At 49.8% G+C, this 24,397-nt stretch overlaps 8 protein-coding genes across 8 annotated transcripts; 5 read left to right on the top strand and 3 right to left on the bottom strand.

Moving 5' to 3' along the window:
- Window positions 1-204: 204 nt before the first annotated feature.
- BO85DRAFT_385075 (uncharacterized protein) lies at window positions 205-393 on the bottom strand (the record flags this gene model as incomplete). The annotated part of the gene is made up of 1 exon (XM_025656576.1): window positions 205-393. The coding sequence occupies one exon, from the start codon at window positions 391-393 to the stop codon at window positions 205-207; it is 189 nt and encodes a 62-aa protein (XP_025509887.1).
- A 35-nt stretch (window positions 394-428) lies between these two features.
- Window positions 429-2,232, top strand: BO85DRAFT_454412 (putative endoplasmic reticulum DnaJ domain protein Erj5). Its single transcript, XM_025661282.1, has 3 exons — window positions 429-701; window positions 782-847; window positions 926-2,232. The coding sequence occupies exons 1-3, from the start codon at window positions 629-631 to the stop codon at window positions 1,975-1,977; spliced, it is 1,191 nt and encodes a 396-aa protein (XP_025509886.1). The 5' UTR covers window positions 429-628; the 3' UTR covers window positions 1,978-2,232.
- Window positions 2,233-2,292: 60 nt separating this feature from the next.
- BO85DRAFT_524762 (uncharacterized protein) lies at window positions 2,293-2,894 on the bottom strand (the record flags this gene model as incomplete). The annotated part of the gene is made up of 1 exon (XM_025665437.1): window positions 2,293-2,894. The coding sequence occupies one exon, from the start codon at window positions 2,892-2,894 to the stop codon at window positions 2,421-2,423; it is 474 nt and encodes a 157-aa protein (XP_025509885.1). The 3' UTR covers window positions 2,293-2,420.
- A 1,098-nt stretch (window positions 2,895-3,992) lies between these two features.
- BO85DRAFT_385153 (PMM-domain-containing protein) lies at window positions 3,993-6,244 on the top strand (the record flags this gene model as incomplete). The annotated part of the gene is made up of 7 exons (XM_025656580.1): window positions 3,993-4,392; window positions 4,429-4,574; window positions 5,201-5,266; window positions 5,353-5,415; window positions 5,467-5,783; window positions 5,850-5,924; window positions 5,995-6,244. The coding sequence occupies 7 exons, from the start codon at window positions 3,993-3,995 to the stop codon at window positions 6,242-6,244; spliced, it is 1,317 nt and encodes a 438-aa protein (XP_025509884.1).
- Window positions 6,245-7,271: 1,027 nt separating this feature from the next.
- Window positions 7,272-11,521, top strand: BO85DRAFT_346308 (putative SNF2 family helicase/ATPase; the record flags this gene model as incomplete). Its single annotated transcript, XM_025655472.1, has 4 exons — window positions 7,272-7,457; window positions 7,533-10,770; window positions 10,836-11,293; window positions 11,357-11,521. Coding segments are annotated over 4 exons (4,047 nt in total), but the record flags the coding sequence as incomplete, so codon positions are not given.
- Window positions 11,522-11,698: 177 nt separating this feature from the next.
- Window positions 11,699-18,449, top strand: BO85DRAFT_508515 (ECM29 family proteasome component; the record flags this gene model as incomplete). Its single annotated transcript, XM_025664470.1, has 5 exons — window positions 11,699-11,864; window positions 12,383-17,280; window positions 17,357-17,556; window positions 17,731-17,764; window positions 17,830-18,449. 5 exons carry the CDS (start codon window positions 11,699-11,701, stop codon window positions 18,271-18,273), a joined length of 5,742 nt encoding a protein of 1,913 aa, XP_025509882.1. The 3' UTR covers window positions 18,274-18,449.
- Window positions 18,450-20,668: 2,219 nt separating this feature from the next.
- Window positions 20,669-23,437, top strand: BO85DRAFT_464341 (Zn(II)2Cys6 transcription factor; the record flags this gene model as incomplete). Its single annotated transcript, XM_025661979.1, has 7 exons — window positions 20,669-20,927; window positions 21,054-21,133; window positions 21,330-21,450; window positions 21,517-22,106; window positions 22,174-22,353; window positions 22,446-22,961; window positions 23,021-23,437. The coding sequence occupies 7 exons, from the start codon at window positions 20,669-20,671 to the stop codon at window positions 23,435-23,437; spliced, it is 2,163 nt and encodes a 720-aa protein (XP_025509881.1).
- A 409-nt stretch (window positions 23,438-23,846) lies between these two features.
- Window positions 23,847-24,159, bottom strand: BO85DRAFT_508483 (uncharacterized protein; the record flags this gene model as incomplete). The annotated part of the gene is made up of 1 exon (XM_025664469.1): window positions 23,847-24,159. A coding segment is annotated over one exon (313 nt), but the record flags the coding sequence as incomplete, so codon positions are not given.
- Window positions 24,160-24,397: the final 238 nt, after the last annotated feature.

Here is a 24,397-nt window from a genome sequence, read left to right as displayed (position 1 = left end):
CTGATATGCCCTATTTCAAGTGGTAATTCAAGGAAGAAGAGCACTCAGTAACTCACTCACTATCCTCTACACTACTGCCAGAGGGGACTTGTCTCGAATTTAAACCCCAGCTGTCCCAACCACCACCCCCTCTCTCTACTGCCAGCCAGCCTGTGAGTTGGAATAGCCACTTTTGCAAACATTAGGTATCAATCACATTTCCATCTACCTATCTCCTCTTTTCGATTTCTCCTCACCCGGCCTTGGATCCTTTATTGGACCACGTCGTGCAGCTGCAGACTCCACTGGACCCGTACCGTAATTCCGTTTCAGGCGTTCCATACCGATCTGGGCGGTGAACCCGGATTTGCCCATTCTAGGCCTAGCTCTCTCGTCATGTAAGCGTAACGCCATTCCTGCCTGATGACAGATCATTGCTTTGGCGGTATCGTCGCCTGAGGATTCCACCTATCTCGTTTTTGGAGGAAGAACAAGTTACAAAGTACTTCACCACTTGTTGAATCATGAACATGAGTTGCATGTAGTCTTTTGTTTGGCGCATCAATTGTTCTCCACTGCTCATTCTGTTTCATTCGTTCTCTTCTCATTCGCTTTGGGTCCAGCGGCTTGACCGCTCCCTCCTTCCACGATGAGGTCCATCGCACTTCGTCTGTTTGCGTTTGTAGCCCTGATTGTTCTGGCCGCAGCTTGGACTAAAGAAGGTCAGTTGCTGCTCTTTTTTCCCTTCTGTTACCCCGCAAACTTCTCTATTCCCATATGCTAATTCTCTGCGACTCTCCAGATTATGAAATCTTCCGTATCAATGACGAACTCGCCGCTGCAGAAGGTCCCAATGTGACATTCTACGGTACGTGTCCCCTGAGCAAACAAAATTCCCCTTCCACCTCCATAGTCCCCCGCCACTGACCATTTTCCAAACGGACAGATTTTCTCGGCGCCAAACCCAACGCCAACCAAGATGAATTGAGCAAGGCCTACCGTCAGAAGTCCCGACTTCTGCATCCTGATAAAGTCAAGCGGTCCTTCATCGCCAACAGCTCCAAGGACAAGTCTCGCTCCAAGTCCTCCGAGTCCGGTGTCCATGTCAACAATGGTCCTTCGAAGCGCGAAATCGCCGCGGCCGTGAAGGAGGCTCATGAGCGCTCCGCTCGCCTCAACACCGTCGCCAATATCCTCCGTGGCCCGGGTCGTGAGCGCTACGACCATTTCCTGAAGAATGGTTTCCCCAAGTGGAAGGGAACTGGTTACTACTATTCGCGATTTCGTCCTGGTCTGGGATCCGTGCTTATTGGCTTGTTCCTGGTCTTTGGTGGTGGTGCGCACTACGCTGCTTTGGTGCTGGGCTGGAAGCGCCAGCGGGAGTTCGTCGATCGTTACATCCGTCAAGCGAGGAGAGCTGCCTGGGGTGATGAATCTGGTGTCCGGGGTATCCCCGGTCTTGATGGTGCCTCAGCTCCTGCCCCAACTCCGGCACCGGCTCCGGAGCCCGAACAGAGTGCTATGCCTATGAACCGTCGCCAAAAACGCATGATGGACAGGGAGAACCGCAAGGAGGGCAAGAAAGGTGGCCGGGCGGCATCCCGGAACTCTGGAACGGCCACGCCCACTTCCGAGCCTCAGACGGAGCCCACCGGGGAGCGGAAGAAAGTGATTGCTGAGAATGGCAAGGTACTGATTGTCGACTCTCTTGGAAATGTATTCCTGGAGGAGGAAACAGAAGATGGCGAGCGTCAGGAATTCTTGCTCGACGTCGATGAGATTCAGCGTCCGACAATTCGTGACACGATGGTCTTCCGCTTGCCGGGCTGGGTTTACTCTAAGACGGTTGGCAGGTTGCTCGCTTCAAATGCCGTGGATAGCGGTGCTGAGTCAGAGGAGGAGCTTTCCGAAGTCGTGGAGGAGTCGACTGAAGGCACCGCCAGCTCTGCGAGACCTTCCAAGGCAAGGAGGCGGGGAAAGCGGTCTCAGAGATCGTAAAGAATCCGACATAGATAGCGAAACCCGCTTACTTGGTAAGCGGTATCTCCTGTGGTTCGATGCTTTTCCCCCCAAAAGAGCTTACGAACAATTCTTGCCATTGCATGTGTACAAATAATGTTTGGTGTCCAAAAAATATCTTTGAAGGCGAGAAGGCCGTGGAGACGTTTCATTGAACTCGTGTCTAAATACTTGAACATTTGCATAACACCGTAATCGATAAAAATCAAAAACATATCGGGAACATGACTCTTTGGATTTACCCCTAACCGCCAACGGACATCGTAACCAAGAAGCATCAGGTCAAGTTTGCGTCGTATCGTCATTGTCGTATCATGATCGTGTCGTGTCTATCTTTTCTGACTAATTCTCGCTGATATTCCCATTCATACATCAAAGTGCAGAAGCGCTGGAATACAGACCACAAAGCAATGCCTCAGTAGTTACATCAGCATTTTCGCAATGTTCATGAGGCCCTTGATATTGTCTGACATGCTGTTGCCACTGGGCTTCGATGAGTTCCCGCCAAAAAGCCCCTTTGGCAGTCGAATTCCGATCATGGCGAGCAATTTCTGCAGGACACCACTCGTGAGGAGCGGTATGACAACCAGCATGAGAACCTTCACCGGGTTCCGACGCGCATAGTCGTAAATGTCACGGAGCAAGCGTTTGATGGCGCGAACCACCTTCTGTACGAAGCCTGTTCGGGGCCGTGCGCGCCGCGATGAGGACGAAGAGAGCACGGACGGGCTGGTGCGTCCGACACGACTACCACCGCCGTTCAGACTGAAAATCGAGGGAGCAGAGTGACGAGGATGATGGGTTGAATAAGTGGAACGTCGTGAGGGGGAAGAACGTCGGCGGGAATGAGAGTGATGGGAAGACGAGGATGAAGATTTTCCATCAAACCAGCCCATCTTGATTGTGTTCCTGAATATGGGTGCTTGAGCGACTTATTGGCAGGGTCAGATTTGAAATTTCGGCCAATGCTAACACAGTACTTTCCCAAGCGAATTAGTTGATAAAGATGGCTGGAAGCACGAAAGTATGACCCCTCTGGATGTATTGTGCGCTGGTGAAGCCTGTAAAAAGCAATCGCGCTATTGCGGAGTCGTAGCGTGCTGCAAATGCACACAATTGAGGTCCAGGCGTTTTGGCCAGCTCCACAGCTAGGTTGCGGTGCGGATATTGTACAAGTCACAAGCTGGGATGGTTCACACTGCTGTCAATTGAATGTGACTGCAAATATGATCTATCATAGACAACTTTGAGTCTCCTAATAGGCGTGCAATTGAGAGGGTTAAAGTAGCATGGCGAGCCGTGTGAGGGAAGTTAAATGAAATGAAGGGGGGAGGGGATTAGGTGAGACTCCCCCGTCTGTGCAGGAGGCAAAGCTGAAAACCATCACTAGACACCGAACTGTGCCTACTGTTTAGTGTGTTCCTAGCAGTGGCTAGCATCTGCAGCGTACGTACAGCGCTCTCTACGAGTGGCTGGTGACAGTGGTTCCGGGCGTCCTAACTTTGGCGCCATCCCCATGATTGGTGCTGCCCTCAGGGGCTTCCCGTCTCTGCTGTTTAGTCAGAACCGAGTCGCTGGAAAAGGCCGAACCTTCGTTCCGTGCTTCCTGATGCCTGAGGCATAAATGCCTCGTCGACGTCATCTTCCCCCCGCCGAGTCATGACCTCTCGGGAAGAGTTGGACACAAATGAAGCTACACTCATCTGGCTCTTACCATCTGAGTTAGGAGCACGGCATATTTTCTAACATAGAGACATTTAGACATGCCTAGTAAGCGTGCACGAATGTGTTTCATGACTTTAACATATGAACTGACTGTGGATTAGAACAACGCGATTACTGTACGAAATGCCAACTTCTACATACTGTATAGAAAGTGTCCGAACTAATCAATGCCAAATGTAGACAAGGTACTGGGAGTATCCCCCAGAGCGACACAACAAGAGATTCGCAATGCATACAAAAGGTGAGTCAATGCCCATCATGCTGCGACCATGCTCTGTTCTGAACTATGTAGGGAATCTCTGAAGTCTCATCCAGACAGAGTCCCTGTCGACTCGCCAGAGAGGGCGGCTCGGACACGCAAGTTCCAGGAGATTAGCGATGCTTATTACACGTTGTCGGATGTATCACGCCGACGGGAGTATGATGCGATGAGGATGGCAGGTGGTGTTGAGGAGGAAGAGGAGGAAGTGCCCCGTGGAGGTGCAGGAGGATTTCCCTGGTCCGCTTTTGGCTTTGGCACTAGCACTGCTGATAGTGAGCAACGTGCAAATGAGCAATTCGGGTCGGTGTTTGAAGAAATGCTGCGTGAAGAGGGCCTTGCCAGCGAAGGCACAGATGCTGACGGTCAGACTCGTTCACATCCAACATCTCGGTTCTGGTCCGTTGTAGGTGGAATTAGTGGTGGTGCTCTCGGTTTCATCGTAGCTAATGCTCCTGGAGCATTGGCTGGCGCAGTCGCTGGCAATCGTCTTGGTGCAGTGCGAGATGCCAAAGGAAAGAGCGTTTACGATGTCTTCCTCCAGCTTCCTCAAACAGATCGAGCAAGGCTTTTGAGTGAATTAGCAGCCAAGGTCTTTCAGACGACCATGGGCCGTTGACGTTTCACGCGATGGAAAGGAGTTCGAGTTGGTCTGGCGTTGTTGTCTGCCTCATATACAAGAGTCTTATCGGCCTATAGCTAGTCTTAATGGAACTTGTATACACTATCAGTATCTGTACGCTCGGAACCAGAGATATATTGACTACAGATGAAAGAGGAACAAGCACAATGGCAACGGCAATATATGTACGGAGTAGTACTATTTACGCCTTTTCCTGCGATTTTCTCAGCAACCACCGTATGGCTTATCACACTTATCGATAAGCGAAGCAAGCCCCACGTGGATCATCCGTATGGAGAAATTGGAGATTGACCGCCTTGGGCCTGGCCTTGGTGCCTCACTGCCTAGCTGTCTGGAAGCCGCCCGATACGGTTAAGCTGTAAGAATGTTTGTCTGGAACCCCCGCTTGTCCCTCCAGCTCACCGCATGCGGCTGTCACAACGTCCGCCCCTGAAAAGATACATAGTCCAATTGCCCCTCAGTCAATTGCGCCTTTGGCTTCAGAGTCTCTCTCACTTAACCTAGTTCCTCAACTATCTTTCAAATCTATATCCATTATGGCCACTGAAGCAGCCGGAGTTTATCCTGCCCTGCAGGACCGCCCCCTCAAGGGCACAATCTGTCTCTTTGATGTCGACAAGACGTTAACGCCTGCCCGAGCTGTAAGTTCGCAAGAATGAAATGATCAACTGTCTATTCGTTTAGTATTTTGAAAGACTAATCTGTTTCTTTTCTACACCGATTATAGAATGTCACCCCGGAGATGCTCACGCTTCTCTCTCAGCTGCGTCACAAGTGCGCGATCGGATTCGTTAGTTGTCTTCATTCCTCTTAGGCTCAGCGCGCAGTCTCACATTGTCAGGTTGGTGGCTCGAATCTTCCCAAGCAGCAAGAACAGCTCGGTAGAAACACCACGGACGTCACAACCCTATTCGATTTCTGCTTCGCCGAGAACGGTTTGACCGCTTTCCGCCTGGGCAAGCCTCTTCAAAGCAACAGCTTCATCCAATGGCTGGGAGAGGAAAAATATCAGAAGTTGGTCAACTTTCTGCTCAAGTACATCGCCAACGTGGAGATTCCTAAGAAGCGCGGCACCTTCGTCGAATTCCGCAATGGCATGATCAACGTCAGCCCGATTGGCAGAAATGCTAGCACCGAGGAACGGAAGGAGTTTGAAGCGTATGTATACGAGTGGTAGCTCGGTGCTCACCATATACAGGACCTCTTGACTGATTTTATGAGCAGGTATGACAAGATTCACAACATCCGCCGCGACCTTGTAGATGCGCTCAAGAAGGAGTTCCCTGACTATGGTTTGAGGTATGTGATAGGATCACCAGGCCTTCAGTGACTGCGTATGGTCATTACAGTTATTAACAGTTCTGAACAGCTACTCTATTGGTGGTGAAATCTCGTTTGACGTTTTCCCGACCGGCTGGGACAAGACTTACTGCCTACAACACGTCGAAGCCGAGAAAGACATTACGGGTATCGATTATAAGACGATCCACTTCTTCGGTGACAAGACATTCCCTGGTGGTAACGACTACGAGATCTACAGTGACCCTAGGACGATCGGTCACTCCGTTGAGGACCCTGATGACACCATGAGACAGTTGAGGGAGCTCTTCCAGCTCTAGGGGATGATTTGGAAGACACGAGGGCCATAATCACATTCAGGGTCCGGAACGGTCATATCAGCTAAATATTATCTACTAGCCAACAGGATTTGGCGTTCTCTATGAATAGGACAGCGATAAACGTCTTGCATATTGCTATTGTGCCTTTACCTTGGTCGATCATTTCCGTCATCTGGTCCATTCAACTCATAGCACTTCCTTGGTTACGAAAACAGTAGGCGCTTTACCTGAAAGAAAAACCACTATGCTCAAAAGCACAAGATGAGGAAGTGACAGTGTAGGTCCGCGAGTTCCTGACACGGAGTCCAGCTACTAATGCCGCATGCGGAACCTAAACTGTAGATCCTGATCCCTCAATTAGATGTTGTAAGCAGGTCCTTGGGAACGAAAGGACTAATCTGTAGAGCAGGGATTAGAATAGAATAGAGAAAATTATATCATGAAGTAAGACCTAACGCCAGTTCTAACTGGTTTGTACAGCAACAAGAGAAACAGAAATACGGTCCATGGTATTCTATCATAGGTGAATAATGATAACCCATCTCACTTGCGGAAACGCTGTAATTCTAGCAACAGGACTAGTCCAGAGCAGAGACCCGACACTGACAGTTAGGAAGCATGTGGTGCCCGAGATCATGGTGCAAACATGTATGAGACCCAAACATGTTCATAAGTAGATGAAACTCAAACTATATGAACGAATCTTCTAATTTATACGTCACTGCAGGGCATGTTTCCATGGCCTCTGCGTTCATGGTTGACTGACTAAGCCAAGCATTAGAACGGAAAGATTCCGGACTTAATATAACCCAGCCCTATCAGCACGTGAGGTCTGCTTATCTGATCGCCGTATCGGAGCAACAGTGAGAGAGTATTACTCGACTCAACACTTATTTGGTGGCAAGCTGAGGCGTCAGAGACAAGAGGGGGCGGCATGACTGTACTGAATGCAGAAGTTTTTTATCCTGGTATGAATCCTCGACATTTTAGGTGCTATATCTTGTTATTCCCTACTAACCTTCACACCTCAGGCAATGTCCCGGAATCGTTGGCCACTGCCTTCGTCAGGCCCGAGCAGCCAGTGACCCATGAGCATCCAAGTAAACGTCGCAAGCTGGCTTCGGCAACTCGGAGTCTAAGACAGCTCAATGGTTTATCGGACTCACGAGTACCAATAGGTTATATACCACTGGCGCGTTTCAACCTGCGCTTGGTATGTATCCTCCCTGTGTGACAGGAGCCGGACTCTCCCGGGTCTCTTTAGACCAACTTTGCTGATTCTCGATAGAACTTTGACTCTGTAACTCATGATCGAGATGACAAGGACGGTGCTACCGAGCTGCTGGATACTGTACCTGTCATCCTCGATGTAAATTGGGTTGCTCCAACCCAGTCTGCTACTGTTCAGAATGAAGGGCTGCATAGCTGTCTCAGCCTGGCACTAGTGTCGGCTTTTAGGCGTGAAACAGTTTTCACTATTGAAAGATCTGATCCGGAGCTCGTTCGATTGGGTAATCATCTGTCTCTCGCCTCAAGCCTTGCTTGCGCCGATCACTTTCAGAAGAATGTGCCTTCAATATGTTATCAATCTACTCTTCACCGTCTGTCTGATAGGAAGACGTTCAGCTTGGAGACGTTCATCATGTGGAGAGATTCCCTTGATGTCCCAGACATCAACAAGATGCTGGCTGGTCCGGCAAAAGTCTTCTCGAGGTACATCTTGCGGGATGATGATGACGATGACACAATATTCGAAAATCCTCGGCAAAAGCACCATAGGGATATGGGTGCAACAGGTTGGTCCCCACGTGAATTCTATGACAATGTACATGTTCCACCAGACAACCCTGCTTCATCTGCAGATATAAAGTGTGACATGTTGGAGTGTCAGCTTTTCCCCTTTCAAAGAAGGGCAGTCAGGTGGTTGTTGCAAAGGGAAGGCGTGGAACTCCAACCAGACGGGAGAATTGCTCCTTTAAATCGGGAGCCTGCAAGTGACCTGCCAGTATCCTTCACTAGGTTTACTGATGCGAATGGTAAAGAGTGTTTCGCCAGTCAGTTATTTATGGTCGTTACTTCCAATATCACAAGCTGGTATGATGCCGAGAACGTCCTCAACGGGGGCGTACTAGCCGAGGAGATGGGCTTGGGTAAGACGGTCGAAATGATCACCTTGATTTGCCTCCATCGACGCTTCACGTTCTCGGAGGATACAGGCCAGCATGGACGCGTCGACGGCTTGAAGCCATCACGAGCGACTTTGATCATAACGCCCCCGGCGATCCTTGAGCAGTGGCGGCAAGAGATTGAATTGCATGCTCCAGGGCTGAGTGTATATCACTATGAAGGGATCCAGCGTCATCAGAAACTAGCAGATAATGAACTGGTCGAGCTGATATCGGATCATGATGTTGTGCTGACTACCTACAACGTTCTTGCTCGGGAGGTCCACTATTCTGGTGATGCTCCAAAGCGAAACCTGCGCCATGAGAAGCGTTTTGAGGCAAGAAAAACGCCGCTTGTTCAGATATCCTGGTGGCGGGTCTGCCTAGATGAAGCACAGATGATTGAGAGCGGTGTCAGCAATGCAGCGAGAGTTGCTCGTCTGATTCCACGTCAACTGGCTTGGGCGGTAACTGGAACGCCTCTTCGTAAAGATATTGCAGATCTTCTGGGGTTGCTGCTCTTTCTTCATTACGAACCCTATTGTGGCTTCATCTGGAATAGGCTATGCGTGTCTTTCCGATCTATCTTAGCACACATAGTTCACACAATTGCCCTTCGTCATAGCAAAGATCATGTTCGCAATGAGCTTCGTTTGCCACCACAGAAGAGGGTCGTTATAACAGTCCCTTTCACTGCAGTGGAAGAGCAACATTATGGCCAGCTGTACGAGCAGATGTGTGAAGATTGTGGCCTTGATTTATCAGGCGCACCGACAACTGATGAATGGAACCCTAATGACCCGTCAGTGGTGGAAAAGATGCGAAGTTGGCTTGTCAGGCTCCGTCAAACCTGCCTTCATCCTGCAGGCACAGGTCGCCGGACTTTGGGCGTTGGATATAACGGTCCCTTACGGTCGGTGAATGAGGTTCTCGAGGTTATGATCGACCAGAATGACGTGCTCATACATGCAGAGGAGCGCACTTTGCTCCTATCTCAGCTTCGGCGGGGGCAGTTGCTGGAGAACGCAATGCGCAAGCATGAAGCACTTCAACTTTGGAAGGAGTGCTTGGAACGAGCAAGTGCAATCGTTAAAGAATGCCGGGACCGATTGCAAACGGAACGGATGAAGAGTCGAGTCACCTCCGCGGACGATAACCAAGATTCTGTGTCAGTAGACTCATTAAGTGATAACGAGGCGGAAGAAACAGAAAAGAACACCCGCATTGGTACATATCGTCAGAGACTGCGCTCAGCTCTCGAGGTCCAGCACATCTGTGTGTTCTTTATGGGTAACGCGTATTACCAGATCAAGTCGGATCCGAAGCTCACGGAACATGATTCTGAACAATTCAAACTCCTCGAGAAACAGGAAGAGGAGGCGTATACCACAGCTAAATCCATCCGGAAGGAGATGCTGGTTGATATTTCCCGAAAGGTCGGCCATTACATGAAAATGATAAGGGAGAAGTCGCACAAGAAGGAATTTGTGAGCATTCCCAAGATGATGCCTCAGGTATATAGCACAGGGCTAGAAGGTCGGCGCGTGATCGAGCGATTCGAAGACTTCTGTGAAGCCATGAATCAGCATGCTGCACAGTACGATAACTGGCGACAAACCATGATAAAGTTCCTCTCCCAGTCACTCATCGATCAAGAGGACGAGTCGGAGCTAGAAGGTGACGAGTATGAAAAATCCACTAAGCACCAGGATGAAATGTACGTTTATATGGAAGCCTTGCGCGCAATGTTCGCCGACCGTCATGATTGCTTAACTGGACAAAAGAACGTTCTCATTGCCCATGAAGTTAAGCAAGGAATTATCCAAGCACAAAAGGGTGAAGGGCCTTCTCCAACCCTATTCCTGGAAGTGATGAACCTACGCAGTAATCTGAAGCCTGATCCGCAACTCGGATCCCTTCGAGGCATTATCAGCGAGCTTCGCAGCCTGACCACCGCGCTTGAATGGCAAGCGAATGAAGGAAGTTCTCGAGCGCGTGCAGAGCTTGAGAATGTCAGTCTCGTGTTAAGACATGCAAGCCAACTGGCAGCTGAACAGTCTAAGGCTGCTTCCAGCTTAGAGAGGGAGGTTGAGATGTTTCGAGATACGATGAACAATCGGCTTGAATATTATCGTCAACTGCAGCAGATATCTGACACTGTTGCCCCATATGATGAAAACAGTGTTGGTAAGCCATTGGATGTGACACTCTTCACTTCGAAGCTCAAAAAAGAGAGTGAAATTGACGAGAAAATCTCTTCTTTGCGAGCGAAACGTCGGTACCTAATCCACCTGCGAGATGAGTCTGGCTCAGACGAGACATCAAGGATATGTGTCATCTGCCAGTCTGGGTTCGAAGTCGGTCAGTATCAGCAGTACAAATCCAAGTCAGTGCCTTTATGTAGCGGTGGTGCTAACCTAATGCAGGTGTTCTGACGGTTTGCGGTCATAAATATTGCAAGGACTGCTTGCGAATGTGGTGGCATCAGCATCGAACTTGTCCCACGTGCAAAAAACGCTTGAAAGCAAACGACTTCCATCAGATCACGTATAAGCCACAAGAGTTTGTCGTGCAGGAGGAGAAGGCGCCAACTAAACTAGAGTTCGAACGTCCTTCAAAAAACTCTATATATGCCGATATCAGCTCGAGCACGTTGAAAGAAATCAAGAACATTGACCTGGATAGCTCCTATGGCACAAAGATCGATACTTTGGCACGGCATATCTTATGGCTTCGGGAGCATGATCCCGGGGCCAAGTCGGTTGTATTTTCTCAATACAAAAACTTTCTTGAGATCCTCGCCAATGCGCTTTCCCGGTTCAAGATTGGTTTCAGCAGCGTTGACGCCAAGGATGGCATCCAAACCTTTAAAAGTGACCCTGCAGTAAGTATAATATCTTGCCAATCTGGCTCAGGAAGCAGCGTCTAACTTTTCATCGTTACTAAGGTTGAATGCTTCCTCTTACACGCCAAGGCACACTCCTCCGGTCTCAATTTAGTGAACGCCACCCATGTCTTCCTTTGTGAGCCTCTGATCAACACCGCAATTGAGCTTCAGGCTATCGCTCGTGTACACCGCATTGGCCAACATCGGCCAACCACTGTTTGGATGTATTTGGTGTCCGACACTGTCGAGCAGTCGATCTATGACCTCTCGGTATCGCGTCGCTTAGCCCACATAATGCAGAAGGAGAAAAAAAAGGAAAAACAGCTCACTAGTACCTCGGATAATGGAACATCGATACCCAAACTCACTGAAACTGCCATTGATTCGGCTAACTCTCTAGAAATGCAAGATGCAGCACTGTCCAAGTTAATGGCAGGCGGGGCATCAGGAGGTGAAATGGTGAAGAAGGATGATCTATGGCAGTGTCTTTTTGGTAATTCGAGCCAGAACAAACCCATGAATGCCCATCTGGCCGACGCCGGAGGTGAAGTTGCAAGGTTCTTGAGGGGTGAGGCAGCTGAACAGAGAAGCGTGGCTACTGCCCACGCTTGACCTTCAGCGAAAGATGACGACTGTATTACACGAATCACATAGTGTGGCTCATGCCATTCAACTTTGCTTATCCACCTCTATACTATCAAATGTAATGTTTAGCTTACCTTCGTCATTACATCCTCCGATAAAGTTTATTTAGATGCGCTCCACATTAGGCAATGTTCCGAGACACCTTAGGCATAAATACCATCATACAACTCCGTTACACACGGCGGTACCTGAGCCCCAGATGATGACTAATGTGGATACTGTCTTCCCAATCGGGATGTTATCGTGGCCTCGGGTTGGCGGGGGTGACGTTGGATCGCCTGCCTTGAGCTCAGACTCAAGAACCTCTTTGACTTATTACACCCTCCCCCCCCGCCTATCATACCCCTGAGGAAGCTTTATAGAGTTACTGCAGAACCAAAAATACATCAATGTGGTAATCTTTCTCTTCTTTAGACATAACCTCAATTTCTATGGCTACAGACACTACGCCAGCAAGCTCCGAAGCTCGCGAGTTGAGCTTGATATCCAAGGTTGAGCTTCGGATTGCGCTGGCGGATACCGATGCCAAACTGGAAACCCTGCTAAATACATACCTACCTCCCCTCTTATTGAAGCTGGGATCTGAAAGTCTTGCTGTTCGCAATAAAGTGATTGCAGTTTGCCAGCATGTCAACACTAGAGTCCAGGCCCCGTCTATCAAACTGCCGGTCACGGCTTTGCTGAAGCAGTTCAAAGAGCAAAAGTCCCAGCTCATCCGGCATTTCGACTTGATTTACCTTCAACAAGGTATTGACCGCCTGGGCTCAGATGCTAGAGTCGAAATCCTGCTTCCCTTGCTTCAGGGAATTTCTGAGATCGGGACATCTGTCAACCAAGCCGCCGTGGTATTTAACCTTGTCCTGCGGCTTCTGCCCTTGCTTAAGCTACCACCAAAGGGCAGCGATGATGATATACAGCTCAAGACTCGACTAGGTCTGTCCGGCCAAGATACGCAATTTCTATCGAAATGGTTTGAGAAATTGCTGCTCCTTGCCCCCGCAGATAAGAGCTCGCCCACTTGTCCCGGGTTGTCTCCTGCAGATTATACATTTCTGAACAAGGACGCTTCGATATCAGAAACATGGAATCCTTCTGCAGAAGGTGGTCTGAATCTGACAGAAACCAAAGTCAATGCTCTAAGATTCTTGGCTAGTGGAGCTTTCAGCGACACAGAGCGATTCTTACCTGCTCTCATAGCGTCTGCAGATGCAAACTCCCGTCTCTCCGATCTTGGCGAAGAAACTCTTAAAAGATTCATTCCGGACATGGAGGCGGCAGAGGTCGTGCAACAACTTTACGGCTTGTATTTTGGAGCCGGGACGCCTGATGGCGCACCTCCGGCGCGACCTGCTTTGCAGACCAGAATCCTGATTTTCCTTGGAAAATCGATTAGAGCGACAAAGGATAGAGTGAGTGTTATGCGGGTGATTGAAGAAGGCCTTCTATCAGATGCTGCAAGGTCATCACAAGGACTGTTGGCCTCGAAGTTGAGAACACAAATATTCAACTTCACTACGTGGGTTGTTAAAATGGGTTCTCCATCTGACCTGGATGAAGTGGCACCCAAGCTCATAGCAGGCTTGAGAGATTTTATACAGTCTCAAGGATGGCCGAGTCCAGCGGCCAGCGGGCAAAGACTTCCAAGTACAGATCTGAGTCTACGGGGTCTTGCGTACGAAAGCATCGGTATTTTGGTTCCCAAAACCAATTTTGATTTGTACAATGGGCAGGAAGGTCTCTCTGGCTTTGATCTCATTCAATGGCTGTTTGCTTCCTTGAGCTCCGACGATTCCAGCTCCCAGATATTTGTGAGCATTGAACAAGCCTTGGGAAGCATACTCAACTCTTCAATAGATAGCTGGGACAGTGACTTCCAAGACCAACTGCGGTCTTTTCTGATTCGGCAGATGAATAACTACCCTGGAGGAGAAGATCCAGCTAGTGGGTTCGCTGTCGTTCGCGGTCCTCAGTACGCTGCTGTACGTTTTGCTAACAGATTCTTGCCATACCACGATGTTGTCGCCCGCTGGATAGATCTCATGGCGATCGCGCGCGGGTCAGAAAACAAACAGGAAGTTATGGAGGAAGGCAAGAAAGGTCTACATCCATTCTGGCACCGACTTTTGAGTCCTTCAAACGATAGCCACTCGGCCATAGCCAGAAAAGATTCTATGTGGTATGACTTTCCAAAGTTTTCGGAACTTACTCGCTTCATACTTGGATCGGCAGCCTCAAATGGAGTATCTGGTTTTTCTGCATCAGAAATTGTATCGGGTCCCTATAAGAACGCGTTTGCATCCATCATAGCGTTCATCAGGAACATACTGCTCTGGGAGGCACTCTCTGCTTCTAATACCACCATAGAGGTCGACCAAGACTGGGACACTAAACTTGACGTGATGCTTACATCCGACGAACACGCAAGGTCCTCTCTTAGTCATTATCTTCGGGCTATCAACAAAGAAGAGGTTGTCCTGTTTTTGAACAGCGCTTTGGCCGGCCTTACCCGCGAGAGCCGGGAGGGACTGCAGCAATGCGGAAAGCATTTTGTCAGTATATGCTCTTTAGCCTCGAACGACATAGTGGAGGCGGTGGTCCCGCAGACACTAGTGCTGCGAACCCCATTGAAGAGCAACGACCAAGACATCCAGGCCATGGCTGCCCGCGCAATTGGGATCCTAGCCTCTCATCCTGCCCTTCCTGATAATGACCTCATGTCACTGGTTGTGGAGTGTACAGAGTGTATAACGCCATGGAAAACTGCAGTTGGCGAGGGTGCACTTAGGGTTCGAGGAGCAGTGTTAGCACTATCATATATGCTGAGCAGACTTGCATTCCGTAACATGATAGCCAAGGTGCCAAACGTCCATGTGGATCATTTCGTTCATACGATCCGTGACATGATCGAAAACGCGCGCGACTCACTTCTTCGACGTTCCGCCCAGCTAGCAATTGGACAACTCAGTCTCTCCAAAATTCTGTCTCCTTCTATTCTTTCTGATATGGAATGGAAAGCTATCAGAGACGTTCTCGTACGAGATGCGAAGGCCGAAAGCGAAGTGGCCATAATGGCACTGGGGCTCCTCTCTCTGATCTTTCCGAAGGAGGACCCTGGTGATTCACATTTCAGTACCCTAACGGAAGCCCTCTATGGCCTACATGAAATCCGCAGCCCTGAGATACATTTCACAGTCGGTGAAGCGCTAAGCAATGCTGCGGCTGGTTGGAACTCCAAATCATTGGTTCTGGAATTCGATGTAGACTCAGAGTCGCCAGACTCATATGTGCCGGAACAAGTGCTTGCGGATGTGGCTGACACAATTATTGCCAAATGTGGCGCACCGAAACCGTCGCTTAAAAGGGCATCTGCTATTTGGTTATTGAGTCTGGTCAAAAACTGCGGTCATCTATCCCTCATGCAAGATCGTCTGCGTCAATGCCAAAGCTCATTTAGCAGCCTGCTCGTTGACCGAGACGAGGTGGTACAGGAAACTGGTGCACAGGGGTTAAGCCTCGTTTATGGCATGGGCGACCAAAGCCTGAAAGACGATTTAGTGCGTGACCTGGTCAACTCCTTCACCGAGAACAATTCAACCCTCGCGGGTGGCAGGGTCAGCCAAAATACAGAGCTGTTCGAACCCGGGGCTCTCCCTACTGGTGGTGGTTCCTCGGTCAATACCTACAAAGACATCATGAACCTCGCATCCGAAGCCGGTGACCCAACCCTTGTATATCGCTTCATGTCCTTAGCTTCGAATAATGCCCTCTGGTCGAGTCGTGCGGCCTTCAGCAAAATGGGCATCAGCAGTATCTTTTCTGACTCGAGCGTCAACGGCTACCTGGCGAAGAACCCTAAGATTTATCCTAAGCTATTTCGCTACCGGTTCGACCCTAATCCCAATGTTCAGCGGTCCATGAATACCATCTGGAAGGCCCTGGTCAAGGATCCGATGGAAGTTATTGAGACCCATTTTGATGAGATCATGAATGATCTGTTGAGGAGCCTCTTGGCGGGTCGGGAATGGAGGGTTCGGCAGGCAAGTTGTACTGCAATCGCCGATCTAATCCAGGGTCGTCAGCCCGAAAAGTACGCGCAGTACATGGATGAAATCTTTACCAAGGCCTTCAAGCTTTTAGATGATATTAAAGAGACCGTTCGAGCTTCAGCATTGAAGCTTTGCCAGACGATTACCAATGCGATTATCCGCACACTGGAGACAAGCGACACTGATACCAAGCGAGCTGAAACCATGCTACGAAGCGCTATCCCATTCCTATTGAGTGATAAGGGCATGGAATCCGGTGTTGAGGAGGTCCAAGGATTTGCCATCGGAGCCCTGATTCAAATGATCCGAAAAAGCCCAGGCGGACCATTGCGGCCGTTCATACCCCACATGATGGAACAGTTTCTGAATTCTTTGAGTTCATTGGAGCCTCAAGCAGTCAACTACGTTCATCTAAACGCCGATAAGTATGGTCTGACAGGCCAAGATATCGACAAGATGAGATTGTCCAGCATTCGAACATCTCCCATGATGGAAGTGATTGAAAGGTACCTCATAGACATGCTGGATGAAGAGAGTATGAAAGAGTTTGCCACGAGGCTTGAAGGTGTGTTGCGCTCGGCCGTTGGGCTTCCATCTAAGGTTGGCTGTAGCCGGGTTTTGGTCCTTTTAAGCATGCGGTCCATGCTCTTCCGCCCCTATGCAGATCGTTTCATACAGCTCCTCGGCAAATTCGTGGTGGATCGCAATGACACCGTCAGTGCATCCTACTGTACATCTATTGGCTATCTCCTGCGTCTCGCCTCGGATAATCGAGTGCTAAAGACAATCGAACATGCCAAAGAACTATACATGACCGCCGAAGACTCTAATCAGCGGGTCATTTCAGCCGAGATTTTACAAGCTGCTTCGAAGTTGTCTAATGACCGGTTTATGGCCTTCGCTACGGCTGCACTACCATTCATATTTGTGTCCAAATGTGACTTGGATGAGCACGTCAGAGAGGTGTTCGAGAAGACGTGGCAGGATAATGTCGGAGGCAACCGCACGGTGTCTCTCTACATCAAGGAAATTACCGACTTGGTGTCCAGCAATTTAGAATCGGCCCGGTGGGCCATTAAGCATACGGCAGCTTTGGGGCTTGCAAAGGCTATCATGTCGCTGGACTCGGAAATTGATCTCTCGACAAGCGAGTATGTTTGGCCTGTGCTGGAGAGAGCTGTGGCCGGGAAAACGTGGGAGGGCAAAGAAGTTGTGTTAGAAGCGTTTGTGAAGTTCTCGGGCCAGGCGAAGAAATTATGGCAAGAGAAGCCAACGCTTGGAGAAACAATGAAGGTAGGCCTTTTCCTCCGAAACATTTGAATCTTCGATGGGCCGCTCTCTGACTGCCGGTGAAATTGTTCCCTTCTAGACTATCACTATCAGAGAAGCGAAGCGGAATAACCCTGCATATCGCCCCCATGCGCTTACTGCTCTTGGCGGAGTGGCTCAAGCACGCAAAGACTTGGATCTGATGTCAGACGCTATTGCCATTGTCACCCACGTGCTGGATGATGTTGAAGATCAAGGAGATCCAATGGATGTGGATTCAGGCAAGGATCAAAAGCCGAAGTATGTTCCCTGTCTGTATCCCGTATGCTCTCAGTCCACGCGTTTCCTTTCTACTCATCCCTCTGTTCTCGGGGTTACTTTTGATTCGTTTTGATATGTTGGCGGAAATAAATCCGAGAGATACTCCCGTGTGACTCGGCGAGGATTCACGGCAGTTGCTGATTACCTCTGCAGACAAACCCTGGACGACACGTTGGCGGCTTGCGTGGTATGTATCTTACAATGCCTCAGTTTTGCATCGCATACTTCAGCAAAGAGTGGGTTCCCCTGCAGTTGGCATCTCCACCCAATCATCAATATGCTAACGGAAATCAAGCCCTCCACGGACATCTGGATGAGTCGAGACCGGTGTTGCACAGAATCCTAGTGGGCCATGGGGGCAGAAACGTGCAGGTTACATTGTACCGGGAGCTGCGCGCAGTCTTTGGCCAAATTGGGGCGTGGGCATCGGACCGGAGTGGCGAACCCGATCGCCGTGGGCCCCAGGAGTCCTTGGCGGCGCTAACAGTAGAGATCTTCGCTCATGAGATAGACCTCTCCGTTGAAGCCGTTCGAGCTGAACGCGCCCGAGCGGCTGTCGCATACTTTGAGCTCTGCAAGCAGACGGAACTCCCGATCGATCAGGCCATCCAGAAACTGGTGAAAAGCTGGCGGGAAGAGGAAAGATCGGGACCAGTGCGACAGATCTTGGATCGGGCACTCGTCCATCTGCAATGATTCCTGTGACATGGGTACGTATGCGGGGGAAAGAATGTCTCAGAGTCGGAAGATTGATCATGGGACTTTCTAGTACTGTATGTGTATCATCCACCTTAGTCCGTACCTCTACTGGGTATTGTCAGGAACCCGAGCCACTCCTGAATGTGCCCGTCCCAAACTGGAGGCATGCACAGGAAAGGGGCGGGGAGCGGTTGTAAGGGTGTCGTTTGGGCAGAAGCGCCGGAGGACTTACAATAAATCAGCTAGATAGATATCTAGATTATAGCCAAGGTGCATAATACCCAACCTTAACTTGCCTCTGTAGTGTAATGCAGACCTGCGCCTAACCAATCATCCTTCGTCCAAGCCACCACTGACCGGAGAATGGGATGTCCGTCCCATGGACAAATCTGAGGAACTGAATGGAAGGAGTAAGTACGAGAGAGGAAGCGGTGACGGGGGATCTTGTTTGCTTTCAATTCGCAGCGACTGAGCGTGGTTGCGGGCAAGCCCGAGGAATCTAGATTGGCCCAGGCGCGTCTAGCAGAGCAAGGCTAGACTCACCTGGGTTAGCACCGGCTATTGGTACAGACGCAGCTTGGTAATTCATGGTAATATCTGCTGTATGTAGACCGAACATACGCCGGTTGTTACGTGGCCCGTACGCCTTCTCATCGCGTAATGTAAGTTACTAAGAAGTGTCCATCCATCCATCCGACGGACCAGGACCAAGCCAGGGGGGACTATCTACAAAGTAGTTAGTAGTAAGTACATACTACTAACTACTGACTCCCCCGCCATTAAGGTTGGCAAGGTTGGGTGGGTGCGCTTTCAGCTCTTCCCACTTTTCTCAACTGCCACTATTTGAATATAGATAGTTAGATACATCCATTTGTCTGGCTAGCATCCTTCTGGCAGCCACCCAGCGTGGCTCGGCCCCGAAAAAATATGACGTGAACCTACCAAGGATTGGGTTAGATGCTCCAATTCCAGTCCGGAGCTTGCACCCATCGTGGCTTCGCGAGTCTCAAAGTGGATGCATCGTCCGATACCGACCCAAACCTGACCAGATGAGACAGAGCCATCATGACTCGTTCACGGTCCCCCGTATACTATCGGCGTGGCCGAACTCACCTGACGCCTTTCCCCTCCCCCAAAATCCAGCCTGAACCGTGGGCCCTGGTCTATATTCAGGTCGCGACTATAGCCTGCCAGTGCTCACGGAGGGAACATATCGATCAATCAATTAATCAATCAATCAATCGTAAACAGAAGACAAGCTGCGAGACATGTGTCTCATGAAGTAGATCATGGTTAGTACTACTCCACTTGAAAAGTTCCTGGACCTAATTGGATGCCAGGAAGGAGATGTTGGACCCCAAGGTTGAGGAAGGAAAAGCATCGTCCCATCAGCATCCTTGGTAGCAACTTTGCTCTGGCTAGCATTACTGGTCTGTTCCTTCTTCTCTCGGCCCCGGCGGGCTTTATTTCAAATCTTCTTTCTTTTTACCCTCGCTGCCACATGGTTGGCATCTGCAATCCATGGTCTAGGATAGTCGAGTACTATTTCCTTAGTACCTAGTAGATTCTGTATCCTAGGGCCTTCATTGGAACCAAGTCTCTTCGCCTAAGATACGGGCCTAACCACATCCATCCCGGGGGGTTGTTTCCCCTCTCCCTTTTACCTCAGTTCGCCCTTGATCACCCACAGACAAACACGCCATTCGCGTCAAGGTGGCAGTTGGGCTGCTGCCTCTCCATTCGCCTGTTCGCAGTTCGCCTTTCACCCTGTCTAATCCCATCGGAACCGCCACTGTGGACAGGGCTGGCTGATGATCTTTGAGAACGCCTCTTTTATTCCATTTTATTTTTATTTTTATTTTCCATGGCGTTTCTGCATCAGCTCCGTCTTGTACCTGATCCTATCTTTCCCTTTCTCTCACCCTCCTCACGAACTACTACTTTTCTGGACAGCTCTGCAGACTCCAGACTCCAGACTCCAGATTCCCACTCCTATCTTTCGTTCCCGTTTTTTTTCCCCTTCTCTTCTTCCATTTAGACTTTTTTCTTTTTCTACCTACTTTTTTTTTTTTTCCATTTTTTCCCAATTGTTTTTTTCAGCCTCCATTATTCGCTCCACCCTATAGATAATCCCTTTTAAGGATGCATAAACGACACTACTTCCGATTTCGTTTATCTTCATCCGTGGCCCCCAGCCCATTTGCCTCTTAACTTACCGAACATGGTTGTTTCTTTTCATCTATAGTCACCCGACTGGCATCCTCACTCCACTTTATTTTCAATCTCTTTTTCTTATACTTTCTTCTTCCTTTTGATGCACTCAGTTGCTCTTTCTTCTTTCACAATCTCCCATAGACTCCACACGTTATATAGTCTAGGAAGCCTATAGAGTATGGGTGCCTACGCTCCCGTCACCATCCAGACATCTCTTGTTGATGCGTCATTCCCAGCGTTAGCCCTAAAAGCGACTTCTTCCATGGCAGCCGTCAGTATATCGATGACAACCCGTTCTGGTCGGTCTTCCAGGAAGCAGCCTCTAAGATTGCCTATCATTGCCCCCAAGAGTTGTCTGGTGAGCCCCAGCGCCGGCTTGGACCCTCCGACGCCCAAGAAGGTTTCGGTCCGCCAGCACCGACTGCGCTTCCCACCCCGTTCCCGAACTGGTTGCTGGTATGTCCGCTGGCGCGGGAAAAGCCTTCATTTCCCGTTCTGTGGGTATCTCTAATGTCATCTTACCCTCCTAGGACGTGTAGAGTGAGCCTATCCTCCCGTGTCAGAAGCAAATGCCGTGATATCCGACGTTCCGTACAGCGAGATGCTAACTTGTTTTGCCTTGTTTGGAAGTAGAGCCGCAAAGGTGAGTGCTTGGGTTTCCCGAAGAGACAGTCACATCTCTGCAAGGGCCTTTTCTTCTGCCTGCTCCAATGCGACGATATACTTACTAAGTCGCAATTTCAGTCAAGTGCGACGAAGTTCACCCTCAGTGTAATGTGCTTCATCCAGATCCAATGTGAGCGCTGCGCTGTTCCATGCTGACCTGATCCGATATCCAGCAATGTGCTCGTCTGGGCCATGTCTGTGACTACCAACCACGATTGTGCTTCCGAGATGATACCCGTCGCGTAAGGGAGCGCATGCCGGATGTTAGGACCGCGGGAAACGTGGTTTGGGACCGTGAGCAGCCGTAACCCTCTTTTACCCTTGGATTGTGTCTAATAAATTCATGGTTTTTCGTCTCAGCGACAGTCACTTCGCGGAAAACTAGCGTGCCTCCAGCTACATGCGACTTACTCCCGCCCTTTGCGGCACTCACATCAGATGAAGAGCGGGAGAGAAAGGCACAAGCAGCGGTACCTGGAACTTACCATGTGATAGCCATCCCAGAGAGTTTCTCTCGACTGCCTGAGTATGCAGACGCGGACTCTGAACAAGACTCTGGGAACGATGCTCTGCTCGAAAACGCTAGTGCCAGTAATCCCCCGATTGAAGATGACAATTGGGTCCATGGTCCAAATGTCGTTGTATTGAAGAGCTTCAAGTCTGCACGAAGACATTTGTACCCAGACAGAAGAAGTACCCCTCAATCACCTGAATCAGACCAGGGAAGCTTCTCATTATCTGCACCGTCGGTATCGGAATTGATCCCGGACTATCCGGCCACCAGTGTACAGCATATACAGGAAAGCGCCGAACCCAATTATTATCAAATGCTTCTTCTCGAACATTTCCGTCAGTTCGTGTGTTTCCAGCTCCTTCCAAGCACTGGTCTTTTCAATATCAATGGTCTGGATGCGACTGTGTTTGAACGTGAGGCGTCAAACTTCCCTCCTGTGCGTAATGCTTGCCATATTGGGTGTCGGATAAATTTGTATGGAATCTAATCTCTAAATGTTCTAGCTATACCATACAATGATGGCTTTATCCGCTCTCAGTCTGGTTCGCCACGGGGGTGGCCATCACATCGATGCCTCATTTTACTACGATCGGGTTGCCGCTCTTTCCCATGGTAGTCTCTGCAATGAAGACCTCTTGTCCGATGCTCTGTATCTGACACATTTTCTGATGCTTGTTTATGAGGTGAGTTTTTTTTTGGTTAATCCCTTTCCTACTCATACTCGCGCCTAAGGCGTTGCGTATAATCAATAGGATTTTAACGCTGACTTCGCTAGGTTGTGGCCGCCAACCCCGGTGGTTCAAACCTTTGGTCACACCACGTCTCTCGGCTGCTTCATTTGGCCTTGCTGCGGCAATCAATTCCGGGGGCTGAACGATTCCCTTGCATCGCTTGGTGGGTATGCCACGTGGATCTATATGCGCTGTTCAGCGGTGCAGGCACGGGGGAGTTTGTCCGCGCCGTTCTCGACAACCAGCTGCTACTAGACTTGCAGTCGCTGTGTTGTGCAGTTGGGCCCAGTGACTCGGATTATCCACAGGCTGATAACAGCTTACCTCTGATCATGCGATTATATTACGACACCTTTACATTAGCCATCCGAATCGGACTTCTCGCCGTCGAGACGCGCGATGCCAAAGACTCTTACCTAAACAACTACTTGGGCTCTCGGCGACAGGAACTAAGGGAGGTACGTGATGTGCTCATAAGGCTATGGGGCCAGCAGGAGGTGGGGTACTTGTACCAGAATCAAATTAGTCTTTCAGAACAGTCGCAGTGTCTGTTGCAGCCGGTTAGTCAGTCCCCTTCGCTTCACCCGAGCGCGTGGTGTTAACGGCTGTTACCATCTAGCTTGCTATTCTGTATCACACCAGCCTGCTCTTCTCCTCAACCAGTCTCTGGGCAGGACAGCGGTTGGAGTCTGGGGCTGCCTCAGACGAGGAGATTCACCACCACGCGATGCGAACCTTACAGATCGTATCGGGGATCGTGGAGAAGGGGCGAGCAGGGGACCGGCGATTCATTGCCTTTCCCATATTCCTGGCGGGCGCTGTGGCTCCAACAAGTGGGCTGAAAATGATGGCCTTGGAGCTACTATCCAACCTAGAGGAGGGCGAAATTGGGTATAATTCGGCTACAACATGTCAGATGTTGCAGGTATTTTTCGAACGGCAAATCCAGCATTCTCAGCGTGGAGGCCATGCGCTGGAGGTCGAATGGGCGGAGGTGCTAGCCGAGCATGGGCGACCTTTAGTCAACTACGGTTGAGTCATTTCGGTATAAGTTTGCGAGTTCTCGGGGGGGGGACTACTTTGGAGCTGGAGTTGTAGGATCTGGGATTTACTCTCTTGGGATATATTTCTTCTTTTCTTTTTCTTTTTTTTCGAGTTGGTTTGGATTGCGGATATAGACGGGGCCCGTATACGCCAGCGCCTTTTTTAGCATTTTTGATAGGTCTTACGAAGTGAACGAAGTCAGAATCATAATAATAAACCACCATGACCAGATGGGATTACGACTCATGCTTTTTCATGCATAGTGGTCATGTTGATCCACATCCGGACTATGTTACTTAATTGTTTATTACTTAAGGTACCGCGGCGGGCCGATCCCGATGCTCGGGGAGGAGACAAACCGTCTAGATACTTACTATTTACTGACTACTAAGTATATCTCAGGGTCTCCACCGGCAGTTGGAAAAGCGACACACAGCCAGACCTGGTGCTAGTAGCAGCCACATGCAACCCTGGGGTATCGCATGGTTCAGGGAAGGCCAAACCTGCAGGACCGTGAAGGAGGAGATCAACCATTTCCGACTGATAATTCGCGGAGAGCTGCCCCTCATGCACCGTTGGGGCCTTTGCGCTGAGCCAATGATGCGCCCGCCAGCATCCCCCTCGGCGGCTAATCTGTCGAGCCACCAGCTTTGCCCAAGAGGAATCTCGCTGCCTCCTGCTTCTTTCCTTGTCCTTTCCTCCCTCTCTCTGCATTGAAAGTTGGTCCTTTGTTTGGCTTCAAGAACGACGAAGAATGAGCGACAGTCGTTGACAACCCCCCGGCACACGGCATCTCTTACCAGTCCGTCTGTCCTTTCCCCCGCATGTCCCTCTCTATTTCCTGTTTCTTTTCCCTCCTCTCTTCCTCCTACTTTCCCTCGTCTTTTAGTCTCGTCGCATTCATTCATTCTTGGATGGGCGCTCTTGCTCGTTCGAGAAAGCTAACCTTTAC

Source organism: Aspergillus piperis, assembly GCF_003184755.1.
Source record: "Aspergillus piperis CBS 112811 unplaced genomic scaffold BO85scaffold_37, whole genome shotgun sequence".
Lineage (NCBI taxonomy): Eukaryota > Fungi > Ascomycota > Eurotiomycetes > Eurotiales > Aspergillaceae > Aspergillus > Aspergillus piperis.
This window is presented reverse-complemented; position numbering and strand designations above follow the sequence as displayed.